We start from the raw sequence: 14,705 nt of genomic DNA on the forward strand, positions 1-14,705 counted from the left end.
ATTTGAGTTCTGGGCCTATAGCTTCCTGGCTTTATAATTTTATAAGTCACTTTAAAGTCATCATGGGGCTTCAGGTTTCTCTTATTTGAAATGGGGAAAATACCTCATAAGCTCTAAAGCACTCTGAAAGTACTACTGTTTATGATTGTATGGTATTCTGATTGGCAAGTTACTAAGTATAATTTAATATATGTATTTTCAGGTGCTTTAGGAAAAAGGACACGGTTCCAGGAAAATTATGTCGCACAACTTATTCTAGATGTACGAAGGGAAGGAACTGTCTTTTCAAATTGTGAATTCACTCCAGCACCCACTCCTCAGGAATATTTAACCAAGGTGAGTAGGATCATAAGCTGTTTAAATTAGCATCCAAGTCTAATAGTTTCCATAGGGAAGTTTCATAGAAACACCGGATGGAGTGGGAAGAGGCTTTTTTGGACCTTTCTTGAGCTTTTACAAGGTGGCTGGATGTTAAAAAGAATCTAAAACAGAACCCATTTTAAAGCTGTTTCTATACTCAGAGATAAACTGTTGTTTTTCTTCTAGACTTAGGTAAGTGTGAATTAATAATGTAGTTACTTATATATTACTGCCCTGAAAAAAAATCAAAAAGGCAGACTGAGTAGAAACTAATTTTTCCAGTGGCTGCCCTATTTTTTGCCTTAAGTATTTGCCTTAAGTATTGATATTTGCCTTCTCAAGTATTTGATATTCTCAAGTATTAAGAGCCTTGATATTTCTTAGGCTTCTTCTAAATATATAAACAGATGATCAGAATTCCTTTTTACAAGTTTTCTGATCTGTCTTCAGCTACTCTGTTATTATTGGGCTGGTTTCTGCCATAGTATGTGTTTCTGACTTGGGTAATACATTCTCGTGTAGTTTAAATTTATAGTTTTTGGTCAGTTTATCCACTCAATAGGCTTTCCATCTGCTTCTGTGAAGGCCATTAGCATTTATATTTTCTTATCCCAGAGACCCCAGACCAACATTTCTGCTTGTAATTTGGTTGATGTTACTGTCCTTGAAGCCTGTGTTTTGCCACTTTTCATTCGAGAGCCTGTAAACAAATTTGCTTGGTGCATTGAGCACTAAAATTCTAACTGTACTGAAGAGAATGCCAAGAGTAGGGGCTAGGGAGATGGGAAAGAAGAGTGGCAGCGATAAGGTGTCCTGAGGAATGTCTTTGATGAGATCTTACATACTTCCTGGGCTTGCTCCAAGTTCTCTGTTTTTGTGATATTTTGGGGGCTTGTGAGCAGGGACAGCTATGGATTCTAAGAGAAGAAGGAAGGGAAGAAGGGAAAGATGGAGAAACTCAGGGATGAGACCACATGGAGGGACAGCCTGTCTCTCCGGCAGTAGGAGAACCATGGCCGAAGGAGTGTTTGTGCCACTGTGTGGTCAGGGAGCTGTGGTATCCGCTTCCATCCTGTCTTTCCTCCTTGTATATACCAGACCCTCCTCCTGCAGCTTTTTTTTTTTTTTTTAGCACACTGGCTTTTATTCATTTATTTTTGAAGATTTATTTTTGGCTGCTCTGGGTCTTACTTGTGTATGGGCTTTCTCTAGTTGTGTCAAGTGGCGACTGCTCTTCGTTGGCAGTGCACAGGCTTTAGGCGTGTGGACTCAGTAGTTGTGCCCATGGGCTTAATTGCACCTCAACATGTGGGATCTTCCTGGACCTGGGATCGAACCTGTGTCCCCTGCGTTGACAGGCAGATTCCTAACCGCTGGACCACCAGGGAAGCCCCTCCTTCAACTTCTTGATGTAACCCAAGTCCCTCCCTGAGTCTTAGTTTAGCTACCATAGACCTGGTGTTTAGGCCAAAGCACAGCATCAGTGAAAAGAGACTTAGTTCTGCAATCCAGGAATTTAATTCAGTAATCCATCATTGTTTATTTATGTGCGCATGTATACTTGTATGTATGTATTTATGTGGAGTTGTATGGAAAATTATCTCCTATGATTATAAATAGAATATCATGACTGTTATGAGAAATGCATAAAAATAATGTATAATTTAATATGAAATTTATTTAATCTTTCATATTTGAATAAAATACATTCAGATAATCTTGTGATCTTCATGAATTACCACTTAAAGGTGGAAGATATAAATTATGTGATGTAGGTGTGGATTAGGTCGAAATAGCTTTATACTTGTGGGTGGAGGATAGACTTGTTTGTTTGATTAGTTATAGATCTTAATTCCTTTTGTCAAAGGTACTGTTAGATTATAAAATACACCAATTCTGCTTAATAACCAAACTTTTCATGAAAAAAGGAACACTATGATACCGCTTGTAATGATTATAAAATATATCATGATTAGAAATGTTACAGTGTGAAGATGTATATCTTAATAATTGAGGAAATACAATAATTTTATTGTCAGTGAGGAGCATAGTGTTTCCCTTTGGGCCTTCCTAGATTTTTAATCTGTTATTAATGGGGAATTTACATAACCTGTAGCTACTGGACTTCAGGCTTTGCTAAGCCAGCAGTTAGGAGGAACCCCAGTGTGCAAATCACAGGCACAGACTCTGTTCTTTCTTGTTAAATCATCAGTGTGCAGTGTGAGGAGGGAGGATAAGTTAAAATTGTACATTGAACAGGAAACACAAACACGTGATCAGCATCATTGGTAAAAAGTATACATTAAATGCTGAACAGACTGGAGATGTACTGTGTGCTAGTTTTTTTCTTTTATTTTACATTAAGCACAATACAGCAGTTTATTAAGGTGCTTAGAACGAATACAAAGGGAAATAAAGACCACAGAATTGTATGTTCCCCATCAGTGTCTCATGTGTAAGGCGGTGTAGATGAAAACATGAGGATGCTGTTTATAGGTCAAACTAAATATCCCAGATGGTGCTCACTCACTGCTTCAAGACAACACCCTTTCGTACAGATCTCAAAGGTGTCAAAATTAAGGAGTCAATTTTTGCATGTGATTTTTAGCATAAAAGATTTCAGAAAACTGATCTGAAATATCACAGTTTTCATTTTTGTCAGCTGTAATGTTAAGGATTTTCAGAACAAGAAAATGCAGTAATACAGGACAATCCAGATACGTGTCTCATGTGACTAGCCTCTGTTGCAAAATTGTACATGGTTATGGGCAAAAACTAAGTCTGTCCAAAAGTCCACACCTGTGCAGTTTCGTGTTTTAGCTTGATAATCTAGATATAGCACTTATTACATAGAAAGGGCAACACCAAAAGAAGAAACAAATCGGTGATGGGTACACAGTAACAATATCATAAGCATCATTTGAAGAGGTCTGAAAGACTGTTGCTGGTTTTGTTTTGTTTTGTTTTGTTTTGTTTTGTTTTTGGCCATGTCAAAAGGCATGTGGGATCTTAGTTCCCTGACCAGAGATTGAACCCCTGTGCACTACCAGTTTTAACCACTGGACCTCCAAGGAAATCCCTGTAGCTAATTTTATGGTTCAGTAGAGTATTACACTGGAGAAGGCAATGGCACCCCACTCCAGTACTCTTGCCTGGAAAATCTCATGGATGGAGGAGCCTGGTAGGCTGCAGTCCATGGGGTCGCTAAGAGTCGGACACGACTAAGTGACTTCACTTTCACGCATTGCAGAAGGAAATGGCAACCCACTCCAGTGTTCTTGCCTGGAGAATCCCAGGGACGGAGGAACCTGGTGGGCTGCCGTCTTTGGGGTCGCACAGAGTCGGACATGACTGAAGCGACTTAGCAGCAGCAGCAGCAGCAGAATATTACAAGGGTGGCATGAGTCTAAAGTAGAGCCATCTTTTAAATTTGCAATGTATAGAACATATAGGCAAGTAGGTGCTGCAGCCGGCCAGTTTTAATTTCAAAATGTGCTAAATAGGAACGTAGAGAATCTTGAATGAAGATCGAAGTTGTTTTGATCACCCATCTGTAGCTGACAAATGATACTCTTGCTAAGGCTGACCTGTCTCAGGTCTTCTGTGGGGGAGGGGGAGGAGTCCTTGCTGGGAGGTGGAAACTTGGGTCCTTGTCACATCTTTACTGTCTAACCCGATTGAGAACCTGGGAAGGCTATTGTATTTCTACTTCCTCGTTTGTTTTTTCCCACATCACACTTTTTAAAGGGATCAGTTTATATCTATAAAGACACTCCACAAACGTTGGGTATCAATAAGCAGGTTGATACATCCCTATCAGGATGTGAAAAGGTGGGAATTTTGGATACTGTAGAGCTGCACAGTCCAGTGTTGTCGCCACATACGATTATTAATCACTTGAAAGTTGCTTGGTCCAAGCTTGGATGTGCTGAAGTGTAAAAGATGGACTAGATTTCGTAAACTGAAAGAGTTTATAGTATCTAATTACTAATTTTCTATTAATGAATGTTACAGGGATAATATTTTTGACATACTAGGTTAAATCGCTTTTATTTATTTTTTTAAGTGTAACTGTTAGAAAATTTAAAATTACATGTGTAGGTTTAAAAAAAACAATTATGAAAAGCATATGTTGAAAATGGCTGGCCACCAGGGTGCACTGTGCGCCTGCCAGCCCAGCCTTTTGAAGTTCTACAGGTCAGGGAAGAGGAGAGGCACTTTTTCAGTGCCTGGCCGCCTAGAGTTCTGTGTTCCTCCTGTCAGCAGTTGTTGAAGGTTGTATTCTTTTCACAAAACCTTATAAATAGAGCTAGGCCTACAGTTTAGTCTTCCTAGTTTAAGATACTTTTATTGAATTGGAAGAAAAAATTAAATCGAGGCTTATTGAGGAATAATTTACATAAAATAAAATGCACCTACTTTAAGTGTCCAGTTTGGTGAGTTTTAACAGATAGACCCACGTAACCACACTGTAATCAAAATACAGAACCATTTCCATTAGGCAGAAAAGTCACCCGTACTTCTTTGCAGTCAGTCACTTTCCCTCCCTGCTTTCCATCACAGATTAGAGCTGGTCTTTTTCCATAGAGTTTCAAATAAATGGAATCAGATAGTATGACTATTCTGTGTCTGGTTTCTTTCACTTAGCATAGTGTTTTGAGATTCATCCTTGTTTTAATACCAACGATTAGCTCCTGTTTATTGCTGAGTGTTTATTATTTCATTGTATGCATAAGCCACAGTGTGTTTATCCATTCTGTTGGTAGACAGCTGAGTGGTTTCTGGTTTTTGGCTCTTATGAATAAAGCTGTTCGGAACATTCATGTGCGAGTCTTCATCTGAATGTATGTTTTAATTTTCACAGGTAAACTCTCAACGATTAGAATGGCTTGTATTAAGTGTATTTTTAGCTAGAGAAATGATCAAACTGTCTTCCGAAGTGGTTGTACTATTTCACACCCCCACCCTCAGTATATGAGAGCATTAGTTGCTCTGCATCCTTGCTGGTGCTTGGTATTATCAGTTTAAAAATTTTTGCCATTTTTGTGAGTTGTGTGTAGTGATTTCTCATTGTGATTTTACTATTTTTTGATGATCAATTTTTTAAAAAATCTGTTTTATTGAGATATAGCTTACACATAGAATAATTTTAATTATATAATTTGATGGGATTTGGAAAATACTTGCACCCAGCCATTGCAGTCAAGATACATTTCATTACTCTCGAAAATTCCATCCTGCCCCTTTGCAGTTAATTCCACACCTTCTCTGGCCCTAAATAATCATTCACTTGCTTTCTGTGACTATAGATAGTTCACCTTTTCTAGAATTTTATGTGACTAGACTCCTACAGTATGTCCTCTTTTCTATCTGGCCTCTTTTGCTTAGCATGATGTTTTTGAGTTGAGATATGTCTGTGTGGCTGAATGTGTCAGTACTTTCTTTTTATTGCTGATTAGAATTTCATTAAATGCATATAGCATAATTTTTCTTTTTAATTTATTTACCTGTGGACAGACATTTGGGTTGTTTCCAGTTTTGGGCTATTACAAATAAAACTGCTATGAACACACACACACATATATGTATATATATATATATATATATCTTTGGGTGGACATATGTTTTTGTTTCTAATAGATAACTACAAAGGAGTGGAATTGAGAGCTCATATGGTAAATATGTTTATTGTAAGAAACTAGCAAACTATTTTCTGTGGTTGTACCATTTTACATTGCTACCAGCAATGTATGAAAGCTTGAATTGTTCCACATCCTTGGCAACACTTGGGATTGTCAGTCTTTTAAATTTTATCTATTTTATGTATGTGTACTAGTAGTTCATTCTGATTTTAATTAGTATTTTCATGTGGACGACTATTATTGAGGATCTCTTTGTGTGCTGATTAGCCAACCTTTTGTAAAGGGTCTTTTGTAAAGTTGTTCATATTTATGTTAGTTTTTTATCTTCTTATTAAGCTGTAATTCCATACTTTGATTACAAGCCTTTTCCCAGATATTTGTTTGGTGAGTATGTTTTTTCAGTCTGTGGCTTGACTTTTCACTTTCTAACAGTGTTTTCAAAGAGCAGAAGTTTTTATCTGATGGTTCAAGTTTTTTTGTGTCCGAACTAAAGGCTGTCTGCCTATGCCAAAGTTACAAGTCTTTTCTCCTGTGATTTCTTTCTTAGAAGTTTTTTAGTATCAGCTTTTACAGTAAGGTCTGTGATTCATTTTGATTTAATTCTTGTGTATGGTGTGAGATCTGGGCAGAGCATTATTTTTTCCCAAGTGGATATACAGTTATTCTAACATCGTTTATTGAAAAAACTTTGCTTTGTTGAATCATCTAGGTACCTTGTTGCACATCAGTTGACCATGTAATAAGGGTCTGAAATTTTGGACTCTATTCTCTTCCTTTCATATATATTTCTGTCTTCATATGTTGGCTTTGTAGTTGTTCTTGAAATCAGGTACTCTACCAAGTTCTCTAATTCTTCAGGCTTTATTTCTTTTTCAATTGTGTTTTTTTTTTTTTTCCTTCCTATTCTAGATCTTCTTGAGAAACAGAGTTGGAAATTGATGTTTCAGATTATGATTTAGAAGCCGATTAGAAAGATCTGGTTTTGAATCCTGATATATCAGTAGAGGAGCTTTTGCCTCATAGGTTCAATCAGACAGGGAATAGCAGTTATTCCCTATTATTGATGATGTCAGTGCATTCCTGGCATGTAGATTGCATGTCCTCCATTTCTACACAGTAAATTGTCCCCAAATATGTTTCACAAGGAGAACAGCCTATTGACCATGTATAGACACTGTAAAATCTTAAAACAAAAAAATGTTATCCCACCCAGCAGTCTGTTGCATATAGTCTATTGAATAAATCAAACTTAGTTTTTGTTTTAAATATTTTCTTTGGTATTCCACCAGAATGTTGAGCTCAATGATGATACCGTTCTAAATGAGATAAAGTTAGCAGACTGTGAACAGTTTCAGATGCCTGATCTATGTGCTGAAGAGCTTGCTGTTATCCTTGGAATCTGGTAAGTTAATGACATACTTGGCCACCTTGAATTTCTTCCATATTGATTCTCTTGTGTTGGGGAAATCTTTGTTCAAGAAGGTCCCCAGAGTTCTGGATGAATAGGGAATCTTGTGACAGTTATGAAGATAGAGAAGAGTTGGGCAACCAAGGAAAGGTTAGAGATTAGGAATCTCCTGTAAGTTGGTATACTTATCCTTCTCTTTTCTTCATAAAGAAAAGTCCTGTTAGCCTTGGCTGGGCTTCCCTTGTGGCTCAGCTGGTAAAGAATCTGCCTGCAAAGTAGGAGACCTGGGTTCAATCCCTGGGTTGGGAAGATCCCCTGGAGAAGGGAAAGGCTGCCTGAATAGAACCCTAATGAAATATTTAGGAGAGGTGACTATTTTGATCTTTGAGGATACGTACATGCAGAGGATAGAATTTTTAATACAGTAGAACCTTATGTGTGGTAGAAATAGTTTTGCATTTTATGTTTTAAAGTGATTTCAAATTTGGACAAAAGTTGCAAGGGCAAGGCATTGCAAAGACTTTTTTGAGAATTATTTTCTGACATGATATTCTGTCAGCCCTAAATACTTTAGTGTGTGTCTCAACAAACAAGGGAGCTTCTGTGCATATCCATAATACATTTATCAAAATCAGTAAATGAGCACTCATGCTTTACTATCACTTTGTACTCAGACCCCATTCAAGTTTTGCCAGTTGTCCCAATGATCTCCTTTATAGCACAGGATCCAATCTAGAACATATGTGTTACATTTATGTTTGTATTCTTTCTGTCAGTTTGGAATAGTTCTTCATTTTTGCTTGACTTTTATGATCTTGACACTTTGGAAATTTATAAGCCAGTTATTCTGTAGGATTACCCTCAACTTGAATTTTGTCTGATTCAGTTCAGTTTAGTTCAGTCACTCAGTCGTGTCCAACTCTTTGTGACCCTGTGAACCGCAGCACGCCAGGCCTCCCTGTCCATCACCAACTCCCAGAGTTCACCCAAACCCACATCCATTGAGTTGGTGATGCCATCCAACCATCTCATCCTCTGTCGTCCCCTTCTCCGCCTGCCCTCATCTTTCCCAGCAACAGGGTCTTTTCAAATGAGTCAGCTCTTCACATCAGGTGGCCAGAGTATTGGAGTTTCAGCTTCAACATCAGTCCTTCCAGTGAACATCCAGGACTGATCTCCTTTAGGATGGACTGGTTGGATCTCCTTGCAGTCCAAGGGACTCTCAAGAGTCTTCTCCAACACCACAGTTCAAAAGCATCAATTCTTCGGCACTCAGCTTTCTTTATCGTCCAACTCTCACATCCATACATGACCACTGGAAAAACCATAGCCTTGACTAGACGGACCTTTGTTGGCAAAGTAATGTCTCTGCTTTTCGATATGCTGTCTAGGTTGGTCATAACTTTCCTTCCAAGGAGTAAGCGTCTTTTAATTTCATGGCTGCAGTCACCATCTGCAGTGATTTTGGAGCCCAAGAAAAATAAAGTCAGTCACTGTTTCCACTATTTCCCCATCTCTTTGCCATGAAGTGATGGGACTGGATGCCATGATCTTAGTTTTCTGAATGTTGAGCTTTAAGCCAACTTTTTCACTCTCCTCTTTCACCTTCATCAAGAGGCTCTTTAGTTCTTCACTTTCTGCCATAAGGGTGGTGTCATCTGCATATCTGAGGTTATTGATATTTCTCCCGGCCATCTTGATTCCAGCCTGTGGTTCCTCCAGCCCAGTGTTTCTCATGATGTACTCTGCATTGTCTGATTAAAAAAATATATATACGATTAAATTCACCTTCTGGGACTTCCTTGGTGCCTCAGTGGTAAAGAATCCAACTGCCAGTGCAGGAGACACAGGTTCAATCTCTGGTACGGGAAGATCCCCCATGCCATGGAGCAACTAAGTCCATGGGCCACAACTCCTGAGCCTGTGCACTGGAGCTAGAGTCTGGGGACCGCAAGTGCTGGGCCAGCATGCTGCAGCTGCTGAGGCTCCCAGGGTACTCCCTGGAGCCTGCACTCCCCAGCAGGAGAGGCCACCCCACGTGCCACAGCTAGAGACTAGCAGCTGTTCCCTGCGACCAGAGAAAAGCCTGTACAGCAGAGACGACCTAGCTCAGCCAAAAGTAAATAAAGTCACATTCTGCACCATTAGCGAGGGTCAGAGAAGGGAAGTGTTGTGGTTCTTATAACATCCCAGCAGGTGGAACACAGTTTTGAATTTTATTTTCATTCTTAATACAAATAATATTTACATACAAAATAACTTATGTAATATATAAACATAAGTTATATAATATAATAATAACATGAATCCACCACCCAGTTTAAGAACTTGAAGATTGCAAATACCACTAGCTCAGTCTGTATACGTCTTTCCCATGTCATCTTCCTTCTTGTCTTAAAAGGTGATCAATGTCCTAAATTTTGTCTTTGTCATTTTCTTGCCTTTTCAAAAAATATATTTGCTCACATGTCTTTTATACTTCTCAGTCAATTATTCTATTTGTCTTTCAGCTTTATAAAAGCGGTATGTTACTATATGTAGTTGTCTGTGATGTGTTTTTTTTCTCTCACCAGTGTCTTTATGTGACTCATCCGTGTTGTTACATATCGCTGCAGTTTACTTTGCAGTGTAGCATTCTGTTGGGTATTTTACAGTGTATTGATTTCCTTTTTGGACATTGGATTGTTAACAGATCTTTCCTGTTACACACAATATTACTATGGATATTTGTGTGTATGATTCCCGGTACAGCTGTTGAATTTCTGTTGGGCTCTATATCTAGGCTGGAATTACTGAGGTTAGGATATGTGAATGTTCACTTTACAAGATAGTGCTGAATTGTTTTCCAAGATTATTCATACTTGGATCAGCAGGATCTAAGAATTCCCATTGTTCTGGCTCTTTGAGAACTTCTTAATCTTTGCCTGTCTCATGGTGATAGTAAATTTTGTTTTGCATGAGTTTAATAAATAGGAATTGGTGCCATATTAATTATTTTCATTTTCTTTGTGGAGTGGCACAGATTAGATTTTGTTTTTTCTTATAAAATAAGCTGTGTTGACATTTAGTACACCACCACAGTTACTTGTTAACATTTTATTACTTTTGTGCTTATCTTTGGCACAGTCATCTGTACATTTGTAAATAATGCAATAATATTATAATATGTGCTTTCAAATATATAAATATAGTTTACTTGCCTCTTTAAAAATTGTATTTCATTCATTATGACATGCATTCTGGAATTGATTTGCTTTTTTATTTTTTAAATTTAAAGCACCGATCTCCAGAAGAATAACCCAGTGCACAAGTTAACTGAAGAGGAGCTGCTGGCATTTACATCAGTGAGTGATGCCTTTGTCCTTTCTGTTTCTTTGTTTTTCTTGTAAATTATTTGCCTCTGGTATGTTCTTGCCTCAGATTGCTCATGTTGAAATACTGTCACCTAAGGAGTTTGAGTAAACTCCGGGAGTTGGTGATGGACAGGGAGGCCTGGCGTGCTGCGATTTACAGGGTCGCAAAGAGTCGGACACGACTGAGTGACTGAACTGAACTGAAGGAAATTAAGGCAGAAAAAAAACCTTATCATTTTAGTTTCCAAGCTGCATATATCTTGATGCTGGTTTAGACATAAGCATTTTAAAAATTTTATTTATTTTTAATTGGAAGATAATTGCTTTACAATGTTGTGTTGGTTTCTGCCATATATCAACATGAATCAGCCATAGGTATACATATGCTGCCTCCCTCCTGCCTCCTACTCCATCCCACCCCTCTAGGTGTCAGAGAGCACTGGGTTTGAGCTCCCTGCATCGCAGCAAATTCCCCCTGGCTGTCTGTTTTACATATAATAGTGTGTATGTTTCAATGCTATTCTCTCAATTTGTCCCAACCTCTCCTTTCCCCACTGTGTCTGCCAGTCTGTCCTCTACAGACACAAGCATTTTTGTTTGTACTTGCTTGAATTTAAGGGCAGTGAATAAATATTTCTTGTTCTTTGATCTTTGTTTGCAGGGCTGAGTCCAGTATCTTGCACACAATATGGGCTCGGTAAATACTTGTTGACTGAGTAAATGAAGTGATAGAGCAAGAGTGTGAATCTTTACTCCAAAGCCAGTGTAATGTGCAACTCTTTTGGTTAAAATTTGAGGGTGATGCTTCGTGGTGTAGTGGGACTGAGGGGCTCGAGGGGCAAACACAGGAGAGCATGGGTTGTGGAGGCTGAGGCAGGAGCCAGCGTCGAGAGCAAGGGGCGCTTGTCAGCGTTCGGCAGTGGAGAGCGGTCAGGAGGAAAGGCTGAGGCTTTGATGGCTGGAGTGCATTGCTTATCTCTATGACAGGTTTGGTGAAATAGCTGGGTAGTCACCTCACTGCAGAGAAATAAGGAGAGAATGGTGTGTGAGAAAAATAAAGTTGATAGATAAAGACCACAGTTGGAAAAAATGATCGTGAAAAGGAAAGACAGGAGAATGTTGTTTGAGGGTTTGATATCAAAGAAGGCTTTTCAGAAGAGGAAGGCCACAGAACAAGAGGGCTGTCAGTATCTTTTTAGCTTTATAGATGAAAAGATACACACGTCTTTAATGAACCCAAGTTGCTCAAGATTCATCATTTTTTCAAAGGCATTTTTATTATCGTAGTTAGGGATCAAGTTAGAATTCTGGTGTTTTTTTCCTTTGTTATTTTTCAGATAAGGCAGAACTAAAGTACTTTTATCTCGTAGAAAGAAAGGCTAACTTACTTTGTGCTGTAAAATTTTGCAAGTTACTATTTCCTACATACAGTTTTAGAACTGGTCGATGTTAATCTTCAGAGTCCTCTGAGTGCCTGTTTTAGTTTCCCACTTCAGTATTGTTAGAAATCTGCTGATTTTCATTATAGCATATGTGTGTTTAGGTAACTGTGTGGAGTGTTCCTAATAGTTGTTACATAAATGGTAAGGAATTTGACAAGGAAAGTGTTAAACTTTTTTTAAATAAGATATATTTAAAAAATTATGCACCTCTTATTTATTCGTTCAACATAGATTGAATACTTAACACACACTTTAATCCTTAAAACTTAAGGCATTGTGCTGGTTATTGAGGATATAGCAGCCTTTTCCCTCTTGGAATTTTCATCAGTTTACATTCTTGTGAGGGAAATAAATGGTAGACAAAGAAAGACAGATGTTTGATAGAAGTACTCATTGTAGACATAAAACAGTGTAGCAGAGGAAGAATGGGTTAGGGATGGCTATTTTAGGCGAGACAGTGCGGGAGCATCTTAATGGGAGGGTGATGTTGAACACGAGTCTTCCTGATGTGAGGCACCGGGAAGGACACGTGGGGTCTGGTGTGGTCTTGAGTCAGTGTCAGGAAGTACAGAGCTGGATGGGGACAGTCACTGGTGTGTAGATGGTAAGTGATGACCCAGGTGCTTGGGCTCATTCTGATGACAGAGGTAAACAAGATGCAGCCTATGATAGGAAGTGTTCTCATGGGACGGTGGTCAGCAGAAACATCTTCTTGAGATTGGCTTCATAAGCACATTATTGTGGAATATAGATTATCCAGTTAACCTGAAATGACATGAAAGCACTCTCGTCGCATTCAAGCAGTTAACTTAGTTTTTAGTGCTTTTCGTGGATGTCATATATTTCTTCTTTTCTTTAACCGTTCTTTTCTTATTTTTCTTTCTCTTTCCTTCCCCCCTTTTTTAAATTAAATACATTTATTTATGTAGCTGCGCTGGATCTTTAGTTGTAGCGTATGGGATCTAGTTCTCTGACCAGGGATCGAACCCAGGTCCCCTACATTGGGAGCGCAGAGTCTTAGCCACTGGACTACCAGAGAAGTCCCTCCCTTTCTTTTCTTTTTCTTTCCCTGTTCTTGTTCCTCTATAAAGTTAGGTACAATTGCTGAAGTAGTTAACTCTAGTAACCTCTGCTGGTAGGTAACTCACCCTTCCTAGCTTGCAGTAAAGGTTGTATACTCTGGTTTTATGTTTTCCCCCCAGGGCTTTATGATACATAATTGTTTTGCTCTTCTCTAGATCTCCTCCAAGTCAGCACTGACCTGAGAACTGACATCTTTTTCAGGAAAAGCTGTTCAGTGAAAGTGCTCTTTAGTGCCAGGCCTAACACTTTCAAAGAGATGAGTTGGTTAATGCCAAATAAATTTTTAATTGATGAGAAGGAAGGCAAGGAACTTAAGAGTGAGGAGGCCTCTGAGGAGCCCCATGCATACTTTGGGCTGTGTAACACCCATTCATTCCTTGTCCCAAGTGAAGTATACAGAATACTCCAGAAAAACCAAGTCACCTCTTCCTTTTGTCATTCAGTCTTTCCTCTTATCCCTTCCTGTGCATGAATCTGAAGCAGATAATAAGGTGAGTTGTAGGTGGCCCCAGGTTTCAATAATTTCACTATAATTTATATCCTAAATAATTGTATATCTTGTACATAAATATCCTTTATTTATATCCTGTATACACTGCTGAGGAGTGTCTGAGGCAAGAGGGACCACTTCTGGCTGCTACCCTGCTTCTGAATTATCTTTTAACAAAAATCATATTTGGGCTCACTGTAATTACTTAGGTGTATGTCTTCCCTGTAAGACTCTAAACTTCCAGATCTAGGGATGGTCTCTGTCCTTCTCTGGGTCTTCTACAAGGCCTGCTACAATGCTTTAGTCATAGTTCCTGCTCAAGAGAAGTACGCAGAATACGGGAATGAATGAAGTATACTAGAACCAGGAACTGGGGCTGCTCTGCTCCACTTAGTTCCACGGTGTAGGTAGTGTGACCACCCAGGGTGCTACTGATACCTGGTGTGTCCTTTTCATCTTTCTCTTCTGTAAAATGAGGCAGGGCGTGATGTGTCCCTCCCTCGGCACTGAAAACTTGTCCTTAGGATCAGATTACAGAATGTGTATGAGAATCTTCAGAGCGGGCAGATAGATGCCCCCACAGCCCTCAGTGGTGAGTCAGGTTATCTGGTCACTGGATTGTAGGAGCATACCACTGTTTTCAAGGAACAGGAATTTCTAAGTGCATAAGGGCTCTTTGGAATTGGCTGTAGATGTGGAAGAAAAGGGAATAGAGAGGAGAGAAGCCACGTCCTTTTCCTGAGCATCCATCTCCCTCCTCTGGCTGCAGCACGCTACCTGGGGTCTGGAGTTGTGAACTCTTGAGGCTGTGAGGTGTCTCTCTCTGTTGACAGGAGAGCGAGTCCAGTAGAAATCTCACTACCCCTCCCAGAGGATTGTGAGCACTTGGAGGGACAGTAACCACAGCTAGTGAACATCTGATAAATA

General features: G+C 39.1%; 1 protein-coding gene across 1 annotated transcript in view; it reads left to right on the forward strand.

Annotated features, from left to right (window-relative positions):
* Positions 1-14,705, forward strand: part of TTC27 (tetratricopeptide repeat domain 27) — a 164,454-nt gene that overhangs the window by 32,537 nt on the left and 117,212 nt on the right. The window contains exons 7-9 of the mRNA XM_043468286.1: positions 203-336; positions 7,292-7,404; positions 10,688-10,754. Of these exons, the coding sequence (XP_043324221.1) occupies positions 203-336; positions 7,292-7,404; positions 10,688-10,754 (314 nt within the window). The remainder of the gene's footprint in view (positions 1-202; positions 337-7,291; positions 7,405-10,687; positions 10,755-14,705) is intronic.

Source organism: Cervus canadensis, chromosome 5 (assembly GCF_019320065.1).
Source record: "Cervus canadensis isolate Bull #8, Minnesota chromosome 5, ASM1932006v1, whole genome shotgun sequence".
NCBI lineage: Eukaryota > Metazoa > Chordata > Mammalia > Artiodactyla > Cervidae > Cervus > Cervus canadensis.